Genomic DNA, 21,807 nt, shown 5'->3' with positions numbered 1-21,807 from the left:
CAAGAACAAATTGTTCATTATAGAATCATAATCAGATATTTCAAAAGAACTCACAAACATTCACATGAGTTTTGTACCTGCTAAAAAAATAACTGATAAATCTGCAAACCATAAATTTCATCAAGAACACCACAAAATGTCTATTTAAAGATATTTTCAGTATATCAGTAATACATGTACCTCATTCCTTCATTCGAAAAACGAAAAAAATAACATTCGAAACATCATGATTTCGAATGAACACAGTATCATGTAGTCGATCATCCTATAAAATTATCTGATGTTCTTAGACCCTTAATCCAATCGATCTCTAATCTGAAGTCGCCGTGCCCACACTTGGCCCCGGGGACACCACCTTCTGCATTAACAGAGAGAGACATTCCTACAATACGAGACGGATTCATTTCCATCTGCGCGTCGATGACATTGCCTCTCCATGTTGGCAAATATCGGTCAAGCGGGATCTAACATTAATTAGTGAATGAAGTTTTAATCAAGTTATATGCTTCAATGATTCTAACAAATTATGTAGATTCTCAGTGTTGAGCTTGCCTTAGCAATTTGCCAGTTGTTGCTAGGGACATAAATAAAAGCTTGCCAAGAATTATCCTCCTCTTGTCCAGGTGCATTTACCCAATTTTCGGTATAAATCTACATCGAATAAAAAACTGTTAAAAGATGATTTTTTTTTTTTTTGATGGTTAATTAATTAAAAGTAATTTGAAGATCAAGAGATGTGATTTACTAAGAAACTTACAGTAGATATGTAGCATCTCCCATCCCCTTTAAGTTTCAAAGCTATTGTATCGTATGCATCCAAGTCTATGAAATCATTGAGCTAGATATACAAGACAACGAAAAGTGTCATTCTTTGATGTTTATAAGTTGTAGAACCATGGAGCACCTATATGAAATTCACCAAGAATTTTATTTGGATTAACACCTAATATACAGATATATGTATGCATGTATAAATATATATAAGCATATGAGGAGGAAGAGATGATACCATACATATATATGTGAATGAGAAACTGCTTGTAAAACATGTGGTATATAATAATTCTTCTTATATGGTTCTATGAATATTAATAAAGTTACCTTCTTAGATCGCATTCCACAAAATCCGCTCCTATTCATTCTCCATGTAGAACCCTCAGCTAAATCAGACGAAAGATTGCCAGAGAAAATACCTTTCAAGATAAATCAAGTTGTCAAAGTGAAATTTAACTCATGAATCAGGAAAAAGAAAATATTATATTGGAATAAAAATATAGAAATGCTAAAATGGATTGAAATCTTCAACAGTAATATTAGAAGCCTACAAGCTTGCAGCCAGGGGTCATCAATTGGAACTAATAAACTTGGGATTTTATGCTCATCAATGATATTGAGGGAGTATATGTTTGATGAACGCTACAGCAAGTGAACTACTAAAATGCTCATGAGAAGGTCAATGCAAGTGAGAAAGATTTATGTAAAATCCAGCAAATCAAGAATTTTTTTTTTTCAGAAAATAAACCAAGAAATTAGTCCATTTCATTTTCTTAAGGGCAGCATGCTATCTGAAATTTAAGATCCCCAGACAAAGCATCAGATTAGTCTCTTGTGCTATAAATGGGAGTTGATACTTGAACCTTGAAATTTCTATATTGTTGAAGAGAAAACTTAACAGTATAAAGGTCATATTGTTAGAGAGGAAACATAATCTAGGAAAATCAAAATCATGATTCATGCATGCAACAGAGTACAGAGAAGATTGTTGGAAAATTTGGCTTACCACTTAGCCCAGAACCAGAATCAGCAATCTCTAAAGAAGCAGATGATAAACCTAGGCGATAAATACATAAAAATAAGGTTACCTTTTATGACCATCAAAGGGGGAAAACAGATAAACTCAGCATACAATTGTGAGCAAGACAATCCAAAAGAGAATAGCCATAAGCAAACCATATTGGAATAGTTTAACTGATGAGTAAAAAAATTAGATTTTCAGGTGTATAAAAAGTCACAATAGATATGCTAAACATATACTTGCAAGCAGGATAACATGACAAGATAAAATCTATTGAAAACACATTGTATTTTAAAAGACTAGTAAATCAATAAGAACAATTTTATCTACCATATGCTTCTAGGATTTAGTAATGCTATTTTGAATCTTAAATTTGGATACAAAGAGGAGCTCGTGTAAGAACCAAATCACCAATTATTATTTAACTTGTTTGGATGAAAGAAGTAAAAGAAGCATCTACAACTTAAGATTCAAAAAGTTTGTTGTCAACATTGATGAAAAGTAGCAAAGGTCCAGTACTTGCTAAGACAGTGATAAGAACATGTCTTAGAATTAGCTCAAATGATAGTAAACTAATTTTCCGGACATAAATCACACATCAATCTAGAATGGGTCTTTGTTTTCCAAATGTTCAGTAAGCTGTCAGTAATAAACTGTTCAAAAGAACAAGAAACACTAACAGTGTTTCTTATTGAAAAGTTAGACTCTAAAAGTATATGAAAAGAAAACTACTACTGCAATGATAGAAACTCTATCAACCAAATCAAAAAATAATCAAAAAGAGAAACGGATATCCACTTTACCTCCATATTCAGAATCGGAATATAAATGCCACCTTTTCAATGATTCCTTTGAATTGAAATCGAAAACAAGTTTTTCAGTTGGTGGCATCAAATCTTCTACATTCCATGCAAGAGCTGTATGTCAACATGAAGGAAACAATTATAAGCATAGCATACAGTAATTACATACATGATAGATTTTGATACTTTGAACAAAGAAGCGTTCAACAAGACAACAAATTGGTTTAGAACGAAGAATATGTTTTAAACCACCAAATAAGGAGAAGTAGAAGATGGAGGAAAAAGGCAGTGATCACCACAAGCTAAGCTGTTCATGGGCTGCCTGAATTTTTTTTTTCTTTTCCTTTTTTTTCAATAAACTAATATCTTCAATCATTCTTTGTTAGCAATGTCTGGGCCACATTTCTTATTTGGTTAACAAAACTGCATTACATTTCGATAACAGGCTGGTAAAACTAAATTAATCATGGAGAAAAAAAGGTTCAGGAGGAAAAGAACTCAAATTTATTTCACTAAAAATCAACAAATATCATATTGGGCATCATGTCCTTCCAACTCCAAATTCCAACCTTCTAGTTGCTAAAAAAGAAAAATACCAAAATAAAATAAACCTTCATTCCTTCATTTCAGTATCATCATCCATCTGTAAATAGTAAATACCTCTACAACAAGATGAGAAGCTACATAGATCTAAATAATTCATATAACGAAAAAAATCCAATCAAAAGAGCATTTTGAAAACAAATTTGCAGTAAAAATTAAAACTTTCACTACTAAAGTTCAATCTCCATTTACAATCACCACTAAAAAAAAAGAGTGAAACTCAAAATTCACAGAAAATCCCCCAAAAAGCAATTGATATCCAAACAAATGAAATTCAAAATCAGGGTTCCAAAAAACGCAACCATTTCCATAATCTGAATGATTGCTGATCAATCACAAGGAGAAAACATGATCTAATTCGACAGAAAGGATGATGATTTTATGGAAAGTACCTCGCTTTGCAGCGATGACGGATGATTGCAACAGAGATCGGAATCTCGACATGCTGCCAGCTCCGCCGCTCAACTGAAGCCGCTGATCCGAGAGCGGCTTTCCCTCACACTGTAGGGAAGACGCTGCTAACGGGTCGGGTTTGTATCGGATCCAAGAACCAATTTGAATCCAAACCCGATTAAGAAATGAGAATGTGATTTTGTTCATAGTAAGTAAATACCATAAGTTTTATTTTATTATTATTAAAAAAACCAAAAAAATTGATCTCATGTTTAAAATGTCAAAATTACCGATAACCTTTTGGTCTATTGCCATTGAGTTCTCTGTCTAAAGTATTAGGGCATGTTTGATACGCGAAGTTTTGAGGTACAGTTCGTTGTTTGATTTATAAATAAGCAGAGAGTACAGCACAAAAGTTGGTAGAGTACAGTATAAGTGGGTCAAATTTTTGTACCACTAAAACCGCAGTACAAAAATTCTATCGTGATACAGTACAACAAAAGACTAAATCACCCTCAATAAAAAATTAAAATTACAATCATGATATACCACATTCCACGACACTAACTCCTCGACCTTACACCTCCTTTACAAAATTCTATTGTGATCCTATGTACTGGCTTTCCATGCATTTATTTTTTCAAAATTAATATAATATTTATTTTTTTAATTATAAATAAGAGCTTTTCTAGTTTTTATATTTTACAATTTCATGTTAGATTTTTATTTTGTTGAGTTTTATTTACAAATTTTAAATATATCTTTTTATTATCATTGAAAAGATAAACAAACATCTCAAGTATTTATTAAAAAAATCTAAATAAATTTAATTTTTATTAAATAAATTTTAGGGTTTATTCTAAAATTCAGTTATAAAAATTTAGTTAGTCAGAATCATAAAAAAAATCTAAATTTTGATTAATATATATATATATATATATATATTTGATACATTAATTAATTTTAATTATTTCTCTTAAATTTTACTTGTTATTAAAAAAATTAAATTTATTTTATTATTTTAAATTTTAATTTAAAATTTTTGTTAATTAATTATTTTAAAATTTGTAGTTTCGTCCCCTCTCTATATAATTTCTGGCTCCGCCACCTATATATATATATATATTAAAACTGCTAAAGTCACCATTATAAAATTTGGAAATAAAAAATAAAAAATATTTGAATTCATAAAAAATATGTTATAATATATATAAAAACAAAATATTTTAGGGCTACTAAACGTTTGTCAAGCGGGGCATTTTATAATTTTCAAAAGATGGTTTTAAAATATATTTATTATTGACATGCATTTTATGTATCGATGTGTTTGTTATTATCAAGATAATATTTTTTTTTTTTAATAATTATAGATAAGTTAATATAATCAAGAGTGAAATGCTCTGTCAAAGCTTAGGATAACTATAATATAATTTGATTATTTGAATATGCTTCTTATTATCTTAGAAAAAAAATTACTTTAGGTAATAACATTGCTAAATATGTAATGACAACATTCTAGAAAAGATAAACCAAATATATATGTAAATAATAAAAATGCTTGTGAGAGATTCAAGAATCAACTTCCTCTCATAAAAGTGGTTGACGTAAGTGGCCTGTTCACCTTATCAAATAAATAATTTTTTTAATATTTAATCAATAAAATGTTAGGCCTCACACAAGCACAAGTTAGATTTTTTTTTTTTCAATTTATGATTACAAATTGGTGATAATATTTGAATTTGTAATAGTTATTTTATCTATTTTTAGAAAGAATATAACTTATACTAATTACTATAAATTGGTGATAATATTTGAATTTGTAATAGTTATTTTATCTATTTTTACAAATTGGTGATAATATTTTACAAAGTTATCTTTTCACACCTTTTAACCATCTAAAACTAATTACTATAAATTAAAAAAAATTAATAATCTGAGATAAATTGAATAAAATTTACATATTTGAGATGATGGGATTTGAGAATTAGGGTTAAAAAAAGCCATTACAGAAAATTTATAATAAAATTTAAAAAATAATTACTAAAAAAAGAGAAAAATGTGAGAGGATTTTAAAAAGGGCTTTTTAATAAACTAGCTCCCATCATTTTATATATTTAACTAAATGGCCTTAGGGTCATTTTAATTTTCAAAATGGCCCTAGAACCATCACATCACCTACATTCAAGGTTAAAATGCAAAAAATCACGATTTTTTATTTAAAAATGCCACGTCAGCTGATGTGATCTGCTGACTGGGCTGCTAACGTGGCATTTTTAAATAAAAAATCGTGATTTTTTGCATAAGTTGATTCATTCTTGGGTTTTTTTAACCATTTTTTTTTTAAAAAAAAATTATTAGTGTTTTAAAATTTATTAAACTTTTAAATAACTTTTTAAAAAATATATAAGTATGTTTTTTTAATTTAAATCCCTTAAAAAAATTAACAAATTATCTTTTCCCTTTGATTATTTAACCCAAATTTTATTAAAAAAATTATGTAATTTTTTAATTTATTAAAAAATTAATTTTATAGAATATATTTGAATATGAAAACACAAATTTAATTTTTTTTATAATTTTTTCCTTATTTTTTCCTTATTTTTTTAATATTTTTTAATTTTTAAATATCTATTTATTTGAAAAAATTAAATCCGACTGAACCGACTGGTTCAACTGATTCAACCGATTGGATCAGAATCGATTGCCTAACCGGGTCAACAGCCGGTCCGATTATTAAAACATTGATTAAAAGTAAATATTAATAAAATCTTCAAGTGTGGGATTCCATCCTTAGTGTTCGTTATCGGATTTTAGTGGAGATTTACTCGGATGTTGTCGGTGTCTATTGCCAATGAGGAGATTCTGACTCAACAGGAAGGCTAGCCTCATTTCTCTACTCTTTTGATCTTTCAAGTGGCGGGAGATGTTTTTACGTCGTCTTTTATTTTGCTTTTTCTATTTTTTGGTTGTAAGATATGTCCATTTTTAATGGATATTTTATAATTTTTTTTAATACATGTAGTTTATCCATTTTTATTAATAAAAAATTGACATATATGCAAAAGGCAATCCTAAAATTGATTTTGATTCCTCTTTGCACGGATTCCATTGTCCATATATTTGTTAAGGTGTAACTAATTTAGGTATGAAATCTCTATTTAATATTTCTCTTGAAAAAGAGTTGCGTTGGTGGGTTGAGCTTGAAGACTTTGGTTAGATTAATTTCATCCAATAAAACTAATGACAATGTTTAGTATAGAAAAGCACACCTTAATTAGGAATTTAGGAGGCCAAACGATTTATTCTAAGAAAGATAAAAGGACATACATAAGTATGTGAACTTTTTGTCTATTATCCAATAAAAGATTATTTTTGCTAGGTTTGGATTTAAATGAATCTGGGTCCAACCTAGCTTTAGCAATTGGCCTAGGCTAGCCCAGTTGTAATAAAATTAATTACTAACTTTTAAATTTTTTATTAAAAAAATCAATACTAATAATAAAATTTGTATTTTAAAGAGGTTATTGATTTTTTATGTTTTTTAAACTGAAAAAAATCATTGCGCTACAACTATTTATTTTTAAACATTTATTTGTATAACTATGATGTCACATATATAGAAACTATAGAGGGGCTTTTGAAATTTTAAATATATAGGTATGTATATATATACATAAATACATATAAGATAGTGTAGATGTTGATTGCAATTTTGTGAAAAATCATTTATTTACAAGGTAAACTGGGTGAGAAATTTGTGTGTGTGTGTGTGAATTTAACAAGTTGTCTATAGTTTGAGAAATTTGAAGGTGTTTTTAAAGCATTTAAAACAACTCCACTGGGGCAAAGCATGCTTGCTTTTGATATAATATATATATATATATAATTCATAAACTATCATTAATTCAAATATCTATATGTAATTATGTATAGCTTAAAATGTCAAAAATTTCTTGTACAAATCTAACATGCATAAATTCATATAAAATATCTAATGTTTAGAAACATACATATATATATATATATATACTACAAATATTCACCTCTTTCAGACTTTTTTCTACAAATAATAATTTTAATTTTTATAATTTTCAATTTTTAAAGTTTAGTTTTAGTGGCAACTGAGGGTCTTTTACACATGCACCCCTCTAAACCCACATAATTACAAATAAACCAATATTATTTATACATAATTTCTAATTTAATGATCTCAGAAACAAATGAAATAGCCATCAACAATTGCAAACTTAATTTTTAGAAATAACATTAATGTCCTTGCAAGTACACAAGAAGAAAAACACTGGATTCTAGACCAAGTCCAGTAAAAAAGTAGCAGTATCAAAGAAACAAGAAGTGAAGACAAAAGGGAGGAGCATTTTTTTTTCTATTTGGAAGCCAAAAAAATGGGGTAAATATATCTCAAAAAAAGAAAACAACAACAACACCAACCAGGGTGACTCTACAAAAGTTTCCTGTACACAGCATACCCCAAAATGAAGATTAAGACAACAAAAATTGAGGAAAAAAAAACATAGGATAGCAAACACAAGGGGGCAGCAGAATGACTAATCAGCAATTCAAGGGCCTTCTCAGTACATTGTCAACCTGCAGCATTGTATTTGAGCAAGTAGAAACATTAGATTTAAAGTTCCAATTTCTCAAAATGCAGGATGAATGTACATTCATGAAGTCAGATTCATAGATATCAATGATTAACAGTAAAATCTGGATACAGAAGTATCAGAATTTCAACACCTGAACATAATAACAGATTATGGCAATGATAAGGATTTGACTGAGACAAAGCCAAAATCAGCATAATGTGGATGCAGGTTAGCCATTTGATTGAGAGCTGATGGAATAAAAGACAATAAAGCATTCAAGTTTGATTTCTCTGATGGGCGGCTGTTACATTGGATTCCAAAGGAAACAGAAGCGCAGGCAAAAGAACAATCATATGAATTGGAGATAACTCTACTAAACAATGTAGGTTTACTACATTAGATGCAGTCTATGACATTGATAGGAAAAAATTATGACATCAGGTATCAGCAACTCAATTATTAGTAAGGAAATGAGGCCAAGTCAATAAAAAAACAAAAGTTGTGATCCAAGATCAAAATTATAGTCCCTTCAATTTCTTTTACCTAGTGAAATTGACTAGTAGTATAAGAGAAAGTAGATTTAAAATCTCAAAACAGAGATACGATGGCATTATACAAATTAAACTGCACATTCATTGACAAATGATATGAAGAAATTCAAAATACCATCATTAGGTTATCTAAAGCTAAGAGTATCTTGGCTTATCACTTACATCGATAACTTGAAAAGACCGACTGACACATGATTTAAGTTGAGGGGTTTCAGTAGATGATGTGGAACCACTATCTTGACCAAAAACACCATTGTTACCCTGCACTTAACAAGCATTTTCAAGTCATATAACCAGAGATAAGTTCTTCTACAAAGACAACTTTCCACTTATTTCCAACAGTCAAAGCTCTCAGAGTTAGCCTATATCAATTTAATATAGATCACCTTTATCAACTATCAATGGTATTCTTCTATTTCATTAGCACTTTAAACATTAAGTATTATTACATAATATGGGCATGCAACACACACAAGCACAGCAAAATGTGGAAATAAAGGTTGATTTACAAAGCATAGAACTAAAATGGAGATAAATTTACATTTCCCATGAAACTTAAATATGTAAGAATAGATGGTTTAAACAAAAATCAAATACTTGACTAATGTCATATTCTTAATTTTTTCTTGGACAAGTTATAAGACAAATCAGTTCATAGCATTATTTCAAGATATGGTCATGATACTCAAGAAAAGTAATTTGAGTATTCCTGTGTTACTCTAACCCTAATGTTCTAAAATTCTTTACTTCAGAAAATGGTTGGGCATCCTACTACACTGTTTAAATTATTTTCAATAAAGAGATTAGTTTGACAACATAGTAGGATCTCTAAAATTAAGTTAAAGAAACATAATAAATACTGTCCACTAAAAAAAAATACATGCAACTAAGGAGGAAAACTACCTGATACACACAGCCTTTGTCATGGGCATCCTCGAAGAGTGACGAGTAATAAGCAGGATCATAAATTGATCCACCTAAAATGTCATCAGAAGTGGAGTTCTCTCTAACTATCCCATGAATTGGTGGATTCAAAAAACTATTTCTCACATCAAAATCTGCTTCACGATAGGGTGTGCTGTCAACACTTGCAACACCTAATCTGTACATCTGAATCCATAGAAATGAGGACAGGAATCTCACTGAAAACCCAATGATTTGCATCGACAACGCAAGTTTCAAAGAGAAAGTAACAAAAGGCTCGCTTTTCTCACTATCCATATTCCTATACAAACAATCATAAACATCAACAGATCAGTTGCATTTTCACATTACAAATCTGAATAAAAGAAAACAACAAAAATGAAACATGAAAAAGGATAGAAAAAAAGCAAATATGAGGTTTAGAACAAGAAGAGAAAAAAAAAAGCAATTTTTTCCATTCTTTCTCAAAAGATGAATCACCAAACCAAATCTAAACAATCTAATGTTAAAGAGAACACTAAAATCCACAAATTCATACCGCATGGTGTGCGATATGAATATAAACCACGCAATGTCGAGCAAGATCGCACAAAGGAGAAGCACAGCATACGTCCGCCCAAGGCTCTGGCTGCTACTCTCGATCGCAATAAGCGCAAAGAGCGCAACCACTAGATTGATCAACAACACACCGTTGTACAACGCGCTCAAAGATCCAACCAACGAACAACCAATCTGAAACAAACAAACCCTAATCAAGAACAAGAAAAACAACAAGAAATCAACACGGAACACGAACAAACAAAATCGATACCTGGATGTAGAGAAGGACAACGGCGAAGGCTTGGAGGCTGTCGTAATCCCTAAGCCAAGATCGAATGCGCGATCCTAGAGACGAATAGGACCAGGGCATGATAAAAAGAACCCCAATCCACCGAGAAATCGAAGAAAAATCAATGGAAATAGGGATTGAGAAGGAGAATGAGGGATTTCTCCATCGAAATTCTACATCTGGAGATCGTTTCTCGGGAGGGAAAGATCGAAGTTTTGTGGGATTTGGGAGGGAGAGCGAAACCGAAAAAGCGCTTCTTTTTATTTTCGCCCCCTTTTTTTTATTTCTTCTTTTTAATTTATATTTATATTTATTTATGTATTAAATAATTAAAAATTACAGATTGGAATTGTGAGGGATACAATGATTAGTGTGAATGCATACAAGAGAAAAATTATTAAGACAAAATTTTGGATCTAAAATAGTTTTTTTTATTTTATTTTATGTCACATAGGGAAATAATTTGTTGTTACTCTGTAATTTAATTTTATGTCACAATGAGTTGTTTGCCCCATTTGTTCATATAATTTTTGTTAATATATATATATATCATTAGATTTTAGAAATAAAATATAAAACTACTTTCTATTTAAATAAGAATTATCATATTTTCTTTATTAATTATATATATTAATAAAAGAATTATAATATTTATTTTGTTAAAATTAATTATATATATATATAACATTGATAATAAGGAATATAAAAAGAGCTTAGATGAACAAAGAAATTAAAAAACAACATTTTTAATGCAATTTAAAACATTTAAAATTATTTAAAAATGAAATTAAAATTATTAAATAAAGTGATATTTTAGAAGTTTAACAACTCCTGCAATAACTAAATGGTAAATTATGATTTCCGTGCGAGTGGTGGATAGTTTGACTAATTAAGTTTTTTGTTTGATTTTTTCTCAATGTATAGTTAAGGGCCTTAAGGTAAAATAATAATAATAAATATATGTGGGTGTCTTGTCTATATTTTTATAAAAAAAAAGTGAAAATATATATATAAAAAATATTTTACAAGTGATAAGAAATTATGCTTTTTTGAGAGTTTTGAGGTTTGAGTTTATTTTAAAGAATTTTTTATAATTGTATTAATTGGAATAAATATTTTCTTATTAAAAATTCAAAATTTTTTTAAAGAATGTTTGAAGTTTTATTAATAACTAATGACTTTTCAAGAATATTTTATCATACATAATTGGAAAACATGCATGAAATCCAACCACTCCCATAAACAGAATTTAAAAACTTGTACTACTTGATTCACTCCAACAGGAAAAGTCCATGATCCATGCCAAGTTAACTTAAATAACTGCAAAAATAATAAATTATTAATAGGGACAACTCATGAAATTCAACACTGCCCTATATTATTATTATTTTTTTTTTTTATAAAAACGGTACAAATCGTGAATTAACAATTCAACTCAAATGCTCTTATTTGACGACATAGAGTTTGGATAATAAACCCACACTCACAACTAGACTATTATCACCATTTCACAATTGAATTAATATCAATTTTATGGTTTCTATTTAACAACTCATAAATATTATGCCTATATATATATATATAATCTTTAAATTACAGTAATAACCTCAGAAGTTTATATGCAAATTTGATATGTTTAATGAATTTTTTATTTATCATAATTCTTAAAAGTGCCATCAAATTTCATTTCTCTAAATAATAAACAAAAACGCATGTGTTCAACAAATCTCATCCGGTTATTAGCAAGAAAACTCTAACTTACCTTTATAAAATCTGAAAATAAAGGATACATCATTTCAAAGAAAATTTAAATCCATTATTATCAAGAAAAATTTTCAAAAAATATATATCATTTTAGTTAATTTAAATATTCTTCTAGGGAGGGTATTAGGACATTTTCGGGAGACAATACAATTTTGTAAATTTTTTGAGAAATAAAATTTCATGTGTTTCTTAAAAATTAGGATAAACAAGAGCAATTTATCCAAAAATCAGAAGAAACCTACATATGAATATAATATATATATATATATAATATGTCAACTACGGTGTAGACGTAGAATATCCGCTATTGAGCATAATGAGTACTAATTAAAATTTAGTAGCATTCATTAGTTTTAATTTTTGAATTTTTTAGTTTCTACAAATTTAGAAGAAATAAAGATCAACGATTGAGATTTGTTAACATATTGGGCTGAAATTGCTTGTAATTCTGAGCAAAACAATCTCACTTTTCACTGTACTACTATTTATAAACATAATAATATTGTTCATTATATAGTATTCAACGGCCTGCATCTAATCTATGAATGTGCTTAGGATACATATCCTATATATATATTTGGTGATAATTTGCAACAAAATCAATAATAGAAATTGTTTTATCAAGCACAAATAATAAGAGTACCTGATCACATTAAAATCCAAGTGGTTCTGTTTGAACAACAGAATGCACAAATTATCGCCAGGCAGCAAAAGACTGATAAATTGGTTAAGAGAAAAATAAAGACAGTGCCATTTACATTTGTGTTATAAATGATCACAAGTTCCTTAGGATATAGTCATAACAACCATCCTCAAAATTCATTTCACCAAATCCTATACTCTCTGAGATATGCAGCTTCTAATAAACAAAAACTAAGACCCTTCTGTTTTTTAATCTATGATATGATGTGGTTGTGTACCAATTCATTTTCAACATGAAATTTTACACAATAAAACAACAGGCTGCAGCAACACATTGCTTTTCAGGTATGCATGTTAACACTTACCCATCCACCAAATCAAATTCCACATCAACAGTGCAGCAGAAAAGTTCATAGATTGGAATTTTTCGCAGGTTGCGGAAGAAGTTGGCCATTGTGGACCTTCTTGTGACAGTTTCTTACCAAAAACATCTTCGCACACGGTTCTGTTATTTTCTCATTTGTGTGAAAAGCTGAGATGGAGGTCCACCTGCACCAGCAGCATTGTTGCCTCCGAATCCAGAAAATCCACCAACTTTGTTGCCGCTGAAAGCCCCAAAACCACCTATACAAAATACAGAAATAAGCATCATCTCTCTACAACATTTATAAATACAAAATACATGTGGAACATTAGAACTACTTCAGCTAATTCAAAAGTAGAATAGTCAATGTATAATATATTAATATCAAAAGTTCCTAGTTCATGCCCTAAACAAGAGTTTAAAGGCTATATATAATACGTGTTTTTGACAAAATAATTCATACAAGTCCCCTTATGCAAAGGTCCCCCTCATGAAAATACAGCCAGGTTTTTCTCCGATTAATAGTTTTTTTTTTTTTGTCAATTATAATAAACCTCCTTTTCTTAAATATGCATGGCAACATGCCACTTCATAATTGCAATAGCTATAAATTTGACGAACATCTTGCACTCAGAAGAAAGCACAATAAATTGCATCAATTCTGATTCACATTACAAAAGGCTATATCTTGCACATGAATGTCGATCTTTTCTTGTACAAACTCAAAATGCTTTCTAACAACCCAACAAATATATCAGTTTGTTGAATTTTTAATAAGTGCATTAATGGGCCCTGTTTGGGGATGTTACATAAGCTTAAGGGTCCTACACCAAAAAATTTCAAGGTTTAGTGGCTCAACCCCTATACTTATATATAAACCCATTTCATTTTCTCACATCAACGGATGTGGAACTATATTTTTTTTTAGTTCCAACAGTCTTGCGTCAGAAACAAAATGCTTGTGCATACAACAGTCAGCACTCTATTTATGTTCCATTTTCTTCCCATGGAATTTTTTCATAGATGATTAAAACTATGTAAAAGTGTCCGAAAGGCAAATATACTGACTTCTGCTAGTATACTCAAGCCTCATGCAAATTCTTCTTATGCTAGCAATGCATTTAAAGTTCTGTACCTTATATTTTCATATTCAACAACTTAAGCAGTAAAAGTATTGATATCACAAAGTGCTACAGTTTATCCATGCATAAACAGCTAAGATTATATGAAAATCCTTTGCCTAACTGGGACCAATATAAAATATAAATCTCTATTGTATGGAAGAATTCAGAAGTGAAGGTAAAACATAAGAAACGACTAACTAAATTACTAGCAGATATTTCCCATTCCCTTCTCGATGGAAGAAAAAGATACAACTAACAGATAAGTTGATGCCGAGAAGATCCATGGCATGCAGATGGATTCTTAAGGTACCAATGACCATCTAAAGGTAGCCCTAGCATTTTAGCATGAGTGGGTCTTAACAAGTTAAGTAAAAAGCCTCTTCTTAATGCCCAAATGTGTAAAATTTTACACTCCAATCAAGACAATTAAAAATGTTGTTTTTCTAAAAATGAGCATTATAACATTTTAACAGCTAACTTCAAGCACAAATACGTATCTAAATTGATTTTTTTATCCATCAAACATCATCAAACACTATTTTACATTTGATGTTTGAAAGAGCAACTTTGCATATGGGTGCATGCTGAGTAATTTGGATGGTCAAATAAAAAAATCAGGACAAAGTTACAGCATAATTATATCCTTAGAGACATGCCACTTCAAGGCTATATCAAGCATGAAAAATAAAAAGGTAATACAAATGCATTTAACAATTCCTTGACAGTCTACATACAGAAGTTTTTGACATGGAATAACTGACATCATTGTGCATTGAAAATGACATTCAAATCTATATATGCCTTGATCAAAAGGCTAAAAAAAAAATGCTTATGATTGGCAGTTAGATTAAAGAATTGGAAACTAGATGTTACCTCCAGCAAAGCCACCACCAGGGTTAGCTCCTCCAAACCCACCACTACCACCTGAAGCTGCTGCAGCAAACCCACCACCTTGGGGCCAACAGCTGCAAAAACCGCCTCCAGCAGCAGCTGCAGCAAAACCACCAGACGCAGCACCGGCAAACCCTCCTCCATTAGCAGCACCGGCAAACCCTCCTCCTGTAGGAGCACTGGCAAACCCTCCTCCTGTAGGGAGCACCGGCAAGCCCACCTCCTGTAGCCGCACTGGCAAAAACCACTTCCTGGTGCAACACCAGCAAACCCACCAGCTGCACCTGCAAAATTAAATCCACCCCCACTGTTAGCTACACCTAAGAAACCACTGCTTCCAAAGTCACCTGATGAAGCAAAGCCTATACCCTGTACACCAGCACCAATTTGTCTTGATTGTCCAAAAGCACCAAGAACAGATCCAAGCGCCTGCTGACCAGCTCCAATATTCGCAGGCTGTCCAAATCCACTGAATCCCCACCAAAAGCACTAGATGTTGCCCCTAGCGGTGTTGGTTGTGACAGCTCTATTGGTTTTGGTGGAGTATGCTGAATGATGCAGGCGGAAGAGCTCTCCCGGGGAAGTGGTCAAAGAAAAATGGAGCGCTAGCTTAGTATTTGTATTGAATGAAACACCAAAAGGATTAGACTTTGGTACATGAGGACTGGCTGCTCCAAGCCCAAAACCACCAAGCCCTCCCAAGAATTCATTTGCCATGCTTGGAGCTTCTTCTTCCATTTCATCTTCTTGTGATGAACTTAGGGTCAATACCTTCATCCTTCTCTTGAGGAATGGTGCTCAGGGAGAGATTGTAGTAGATTGTATCTGAGAGCGGACCAGATGTCAGAGGGAATGTGCTGAAACCAGCAGTAGGAATGACGGAGGGTTCTCCTTCACTCAATCCAGCAGAAACCTTTTTAGCCAGTGCCTGAGAAACAACTGGTTCTGAAAGAGGGTTGATCTCCGTTGGTTGCAGCAGACCCTCAGATTTAGATGCCAGTAATGGTGCTGATTCAGAATTAGATTTAACCATATTAGCTTGCAGAGGTGGAGAGTGTGAGACTGCACTGTCAAAAGGAATTGCAGAGGGTTGTGGGACTGGTGATTCATGGGACTGAACAGTCAAAGGTTGGAGGATGGCAGACGAGGTGGAGTGGAAGGAGTCAAAACTGAAGATGATACTGGAATTGCTTTGTTATTGTCATCGATAGGTTTTGTGTCAAATGATGGTTTTCCAATGGAAGCCATGGCTGAAGAGGGTAAATAGCTAGGCAGAAATAGAGCGCAGAGGAATTAATTGACAAGGATGGAAAAATTGGTGAAATGGATGCAGAGCTATGGGATGACATAAGAGGTGTGGATGACTGCTTAATTGAGAAGACTGGAGTTGATGCAGAGGCTAAAAAATTAAATGGGGTTGTTGATGAAGCTTCAGGTGATGCACTATGGCCTGTTAACACATCAACTTGAGCAATTCTATTTCCGTCAACAGATTGGGCAACAGATCGCATAGAATGAGTGGGCTCATCAGATAGAAAAACAAACCTTTCTCAGAAACCCCAAAATTATCCAAGCTTCTTACGGATAACTTAGTTGGAGCATCCTTTCCAGCTTGTTGGTTCAACTGCCCACTTGTTTTCTCATGCATGATCTCAGAAGGTAATGTGGTTTTGAAATTTGTAGTACAGCTGCTGGGAAATGCCACAGATGTCTGAGGGGATGTATTAAACGGCACATTGGACATCCTCTTTGAAGATGGAGCTGTTTTAGAAACCATAGAGGAACCAGACTGGCTCACAGTGTGGGTCACAATATTGTTTGACGAATCAGGTAACTGAAATTTTCCATCAGGCATACCATGCGGATTGTTATAAACTACCGTTGATGATGATGACGATAATGGTTGGCCTGGATGAGAATTTGACTTCAGATTTTGAGAAGATCCTGAAAGTTCCAAGGTCCATTTAAATGGGGACACTGATTGAGGTTCAGATGCTACTTTGGGAGGCTTTTCTTGGATACCTACACAGTAGATGAGCACTGATAATTAGCCATCAACATCTTCACAAAATAATGTCAGGAGTTAGGTAATTACCTTTGCCAGTAGGATATGCAGGGGAATGCCACTTTAGCGAAGATGATTGTGAGAGAGAGGAAGCATGATTTTCATTAATTTTCTGGGGGTCAATTACAAAACTTGCTGTTTGAGAATGAAATGCTTCCCTGGATCTCCCAACATGCTTGTCTGCAATGACTGAAACAGCACTTTCTTTCAACATCCTTTTCACAGTGGTCTTCTGAGGCTCAAATTTAGACAAACTCTGCAGAAAATTAACTTGGCAACATGGCATCATGTAATCTACTGAATATCAGTGCAATGTGAAACATGGTAGTAAAAATCAAGAATGTTCTTCAGCCTTCACGAAGAAAACACACCCTTCATTAAATGTTTTGATGCTTGGATAATATAGCAAGACAACGAGAAGGTACATTTCAGATGGCAGAGAAACAGCCAGCCTAGCCTTACACACAGGAAAGTCAAATCAGATGATACATACAATCCAGGCCGTCAATATGAAAAATAACTATATACACAAAAACCTTTTGAGCTGAGGCTGAACGATATGCTGCATACCTATATATGCACAAATTCATTTAGCCAGTGAACATCAAGAATTCGGCAACTAATTAGAGCCAAATTTGAGCTTTTAGATTAGGTTAAATAGTAATCACATAACAATGGTAATGGGATACAGAATTCCCTCTAAGATCCTCTTATTATTTATTTGAACTACAATTTCCATTGTGGTTCAAAGTGATATATATTCACCAATGATAACATCTATTGCTATCAAATTTATTACAATAAACATTGCTACAAAGTATGCAATAGTGTCACCCGTGAATAGCTTTGATGTATTTCTATAAATATTTAGTTCACTCGTCAACGAAAAAACATTACCTGATCCCACTTCATAAGCTAAAAGCTGTCATAGCAACTTACTACATAAACTAGAAAAGCAAGTATTTGTGAAAAGAACACCCTCTAAACCCATCAGTTTATTCACTTGCTTGATCTAGTTCCCATGAAGAGAATCATCTTTCCATGCCTGTTAAGTCAATTTTTAACTTCATTCAATTGTCCACAATTAACAAAACATACTACCTGGAGAACCTCGATGCGCATCTCCGCAACCATCTTGAGTGGTACAACCAAGTTAAAAATTTCAGTTTTAAAGAAGTCGCTTACAAATCCTACTAAAATTTTTCAGCAATGTAGACTAAATTTATCCACCATGTCAATCAATTAAACAAGGGATTGTTCTTAAGAAAATGGATTTCTTGACAATCTCGAATATGAGTGCAAATTGAACCAATATTACCTTATCTAAAGAGTATCTCCTCCTTGCAGTTCCTGATTCCAAGACTTGTGAAGTACTTGACATATTTATCTTGCTATTACCCTTGGTAATGCTCGCAGATACCAAGGTTCCTTTGATGGGCTCTGGAGAATGGAAGATGCTGGCTTCTTGGGAGATACCAATTGACTCAAACAGTTCTTTCACCACAGTTGGATGTCTCACAGATTGTTTATTTATGTTAAGCATAGCCATCTGTTCTGAGAGACAATTGGACAGTTGCTCGGTGGCTGCCAGTTGTGAATTTAGTGTGTTGTACATCTTTTGAACTGACTGCCCATTTCTGTGGAAAAAACTTATTTAAGAAATGACAGCAAGTGGGTAGCTGCACAGCTCACTTTTATGTATATACACATGCATATATAATACTGTTAGATTGCTAACCAAAATAAACTAAATAAATTATATTGGTAACAATATGATAAGAATTACTTAAGTCAAGGGGCATTAACTAATAGTCTCAGATTAATTAATTTGGTAACTAGCACGATGCATCTCACGCTGCATACTGCTTAAGATAAACTTTCCAGCTTTACATTGCAACATTCGTTAACAGTGCACACAAAGCCATTGATGATTGTTTTTGTATCTTTTTGTATCATAAAAGATGGTTGGTTTGTCCTACCAAGACTGCAATGCTCAACAAAGCAAAATCAAGTCTACCATGATCCCTAAATGCTGGCAGGTTCTGGGGTCCAAGAGACTCATTTTGACCTAACCAAGGAGGGCATTCCAACCAACTTCAAAATCCAAGGTTTGGGGGAAGAAAAAAGAGGAGCAGGGCACGCTTTATTCTTTATTCAGAGCTCATGAGACTCTCTGGTACATTCAGGTTGCCTCTCTTTGAACAATTGGCTTTTAAAGGGAAAAGCATTAAGTTCACGTTTAACAGACAGCAGTGAAGGCAGCAGTTCAGACAAATTAAAGCCTCTCAGATTTCTTTAACTTCTTTTTATACTAGTAACAAGAGATGTATAAATATTGAGAAATTGTAGTCATTTGATGTACAATAATTTCACATAAAAGACGGATTATATAAAAGAAGATATTTTAAACTACCACACAGATGATGCACAAAAGTTCATAAGGAAACCATAAAAAGGTAAGCATGCACGGGTGTTGTTGTCCAAGAAACTTTATAGTTCTTTAGTATAAGTTCATCAGTTCATGACATCACCACACAACTTCTACCAATGGCATAACAGCCATGTTGGCAACTTCTGATCGTAATTGCTCAAGAGGAAACATAAATCCAGCTAAGAAGCTGCAATGTTTTATTTAGAATACCTTGATGGAAATGCATTAGCATGCAATGCTCTCCGCCCAGCATGAACACCACCATGTTCGCCAAACTTACTGATCTCAAGATTATTAAAGTGCTTCTCCAATCCTATAAGCTGATCTGTCAAACCCTGAGAAGAAGAACACACATAGGTGAGTTATGGGTTCTAAAATGAGAGAACGATTCAGTTAAACTTGAACCACACAGAAAACTTAAAGCAAATTCACCTGGTATGTGTCCAATATACGCTGACGCTTCAGCTCCAATTCAGGACTCAGTTTCTGTCTCTTCCAAATGTCCCAATACTGATCATTAGAAGCTTGCTTAACCAAGCCTTCCACATAGACTTGCCTGGTAGAAACTGTAAATGAACAATAAACACTAAGGATATCATTAATTTTCAATTGACATTAATCAATAAAGCCAATTAGATATCAGTTGACTAAATCAAGATCATGCAACAATATTTAATTAACTAAACCTCAACTGGGGAATAAATAACACAATTAAATGCAATGGGAAATAAACTTGCTTAAATGAGAAAATTCATCATTGAATGATATAACAATAATATATACAGAATAAAAACTTTAATATAACTGACTTGGAGTAAAACAATTCAACTATCCTTCCAAGGGAACTAAACATGCATTCACAAAATTAAGCTGGAACTCCACCCAAGTTTGATTATCAGTAAGGAGGATGTAACAATCTAACGGGCCGTCTAGTACCGACTTAGCGTTACCAGGATGATCTTGGCCAAAGGGAAAAGGCCAAAAATATTCTAAGTATGGAAACCCGCCTCGATGAGATAGGTGCGTTGGAAAATCTGCCGTGATCGAAAGGTGTGCGGGAAAATCGGCCATGACAGGCAGATGGGCGGCAAAACTTACCTCAGCCGGATGGGCTAAGCGAGGCATGACTGATAACGCCAGTTGCATAAGCGAGAGAGCCTAGTGGCATGCCCGAGAACGCCGAGAAAACTTGTCGCGATTAGTCGCAAGCAAGTTGGCCAAATGAGCGTGACCAAGAAAATCTATTGCAGTGGAGTGGGCATGCAGGTGTGACCGAGAGACATGGACGCATCCGTGCAGGCGGCCTACCGCATGTGCATGGCTGAGTGGGCGTGCGCATGGCCTGGCTGCCGCAAGCGCGTGACCGAGAAACGTGCGGGGAGTGTCCGCGCGTGGCCAATGAACGTGGGCGGTTGAGGAACCGACGGTCGCTCCAGACAGTTGCCGAAGTAGTGAAGTAGCGGGCGGTTACTCCAAGTGGTTGCCGAAGTGGTGGAGTGATGGACGATTGCTCTAACCATCCGCCAAGGTGATGGAGAACATGGGGAAGTGGTCCGCACTTCTCTCCCGCATGCACATGGCCGAGTTGGCGTCTGGTCATACGCGAGTGGCCTTGACCAAAGGCAAAGGTGGGAACGGTTGCAACGGGCGGATGCAATGAACGGTTGGCACTTGTTCTCTTTGAAGATGGACTTTTGACGAGAACGGTTGGAGTGGTCGGTTATACCGGCAGTTGGCCCATGATCTCCTAGGGGTGAGCACAGTGGGTGGTTCCATGTCCCATGACCATGTAGTGGGCGGTTTTGGTAACCACCATGGTCTCTTGATAGCTTAGATTAAATAGGCGTTGTGGCCGGCAATTTTGTAAGCATCGAGAGATGCAAACATAAAGAGTGTGAGATGGAGAATTGATTGAGGAAATCAATAAAGTCTAAGCTAAATTTGGGTTGCCTATGCTTGTGTGCATTCTTATTAGCTTCCGTGTGTACTTAATTGACTCTTGTGGTGAGGTGAGGCTTTGGCTG

The 21,807-nt window shown here is 33.3% G+C and overlaps 3 protein-coding genes across 4 annotated transcripts; all 3 read right to left on the bottom strand.

Moving 5' to 3' along the window:
- Nucleotides 1-93: 93 nt before the first annotated feature.
- On the bottom strand, nucleotides 94-3,732 carry LOC120274050 (probable complex I intermediate-associated protein 30). Its single transcript, XM_039280797.1, has 7 exons — nucleotides 3,594-3,732; nucleotides 2,599-2,712; nucleotides 1,781-1,831; nucleotides 1,102-1,193; nucleotides 758-838; nucleotides 553-651; nucleotides 94-464 (listed from the first exon to the last, which is right to left on the bottom strand). Exons 1-7 carry the CDS (start codon nucleotides 3,643-3,645, stop codon nucleotides 261-263), a joined length of 693 nt encoding a protein of 230 aa, XP_039136731.1. The 5' UTR covers nucleotides 3,646-3,732; the 3' UTR covers nucleotides 94-260.
- A 4,312-nt stretch (nucleotides 3,733-8,044) lies between these two features.
- Nucleotides 8,045-10,765, bottom strand: LOC120274048. 2 transcript variants are annotated; one of them, XM_039280795.1, is made up of 5 exons: nucleotides 10,485-10,765; nucleotides 10,212-10,405; nucleotides 9,653-9,974; nucleotides 8,912-9,010; nucleotides 8,045-8,199 (listed from the first exon to the last, which is right to left on the bottom strand). In XM_039280795.1, the coding sequence occupies exons 1-5, from the start codon at nucleotides 10,581-10,583 to the stop codon at nucleotides 8,164-8,166; spliced, it is 750 nt and encodes a 249-aa protein (XP_039136729.1). In that variant the 5' UTR covers nucleotides 10,584-10,765; the 3' UTR covers nucleotides 8,045-8,163. The 2 variants fall into 2 exon arrangements, with proteins under 2 accessions (XP_039136729.1, XP_039136730.1); XM_039280796.1 differs by having other exon boundaries at nucleotides 8,051-8,199; nucleotides 8,912-9,015.
- A 5,788-nt stretch (nucleotides 10,766-16,553) lies between these two features.
- Nucleotides 16,554-21,383, bottom strand: LOC120273239 (nuclear pore complex protein NUP214-like). Its single transcript, XM_039279870.1, has 6 exons — nucleotides 21,092-21,383; nucleotides 20,216-20,349; nucleotides 19,994-20,118; nucleotides 18,671-18,989; nucleotides 17,383-17,608; nucleotides 16,554-17,309 (listed from the first exon to the last, which is right to left on the bottom strand). Exons 1-6 carry the CDS (start codon nucleotides 21,381-21,383, stop codon nucleotides 16,741-16,743), a joined length of 1,665 nt encoding a protein of 554 aa, XP_039135804.1. The 3' UTR covers nucleotides 16,554-16,740.
- Nucleotides 21,384-21,807: the final 424 nt, after the last annotated feature.

Source organism: Dioscorea cayenensis, chromosome 12, assembly GCF_009730915.1.
Source record: "Dioscorea cayenensis subsp. rotundata cultivar TDr96_F1 chromosome 12, TDr96_F1_v2_PseudoChromosome.rev07_lg8_w22 25.fasta, whole genome shotgun sequence".
Taxonomy (NCBI): domain Eukaryota; kingdom Viridiplantae; phylum Streptophyta; class Magnoliopsida; order Dioscoreales; family Dioscoreaceae; genus Dioscorea; species Dioscorea cayenensis.
This window is presented reverse-complemented; position numbering and strand designations above follow the sequence as displayed.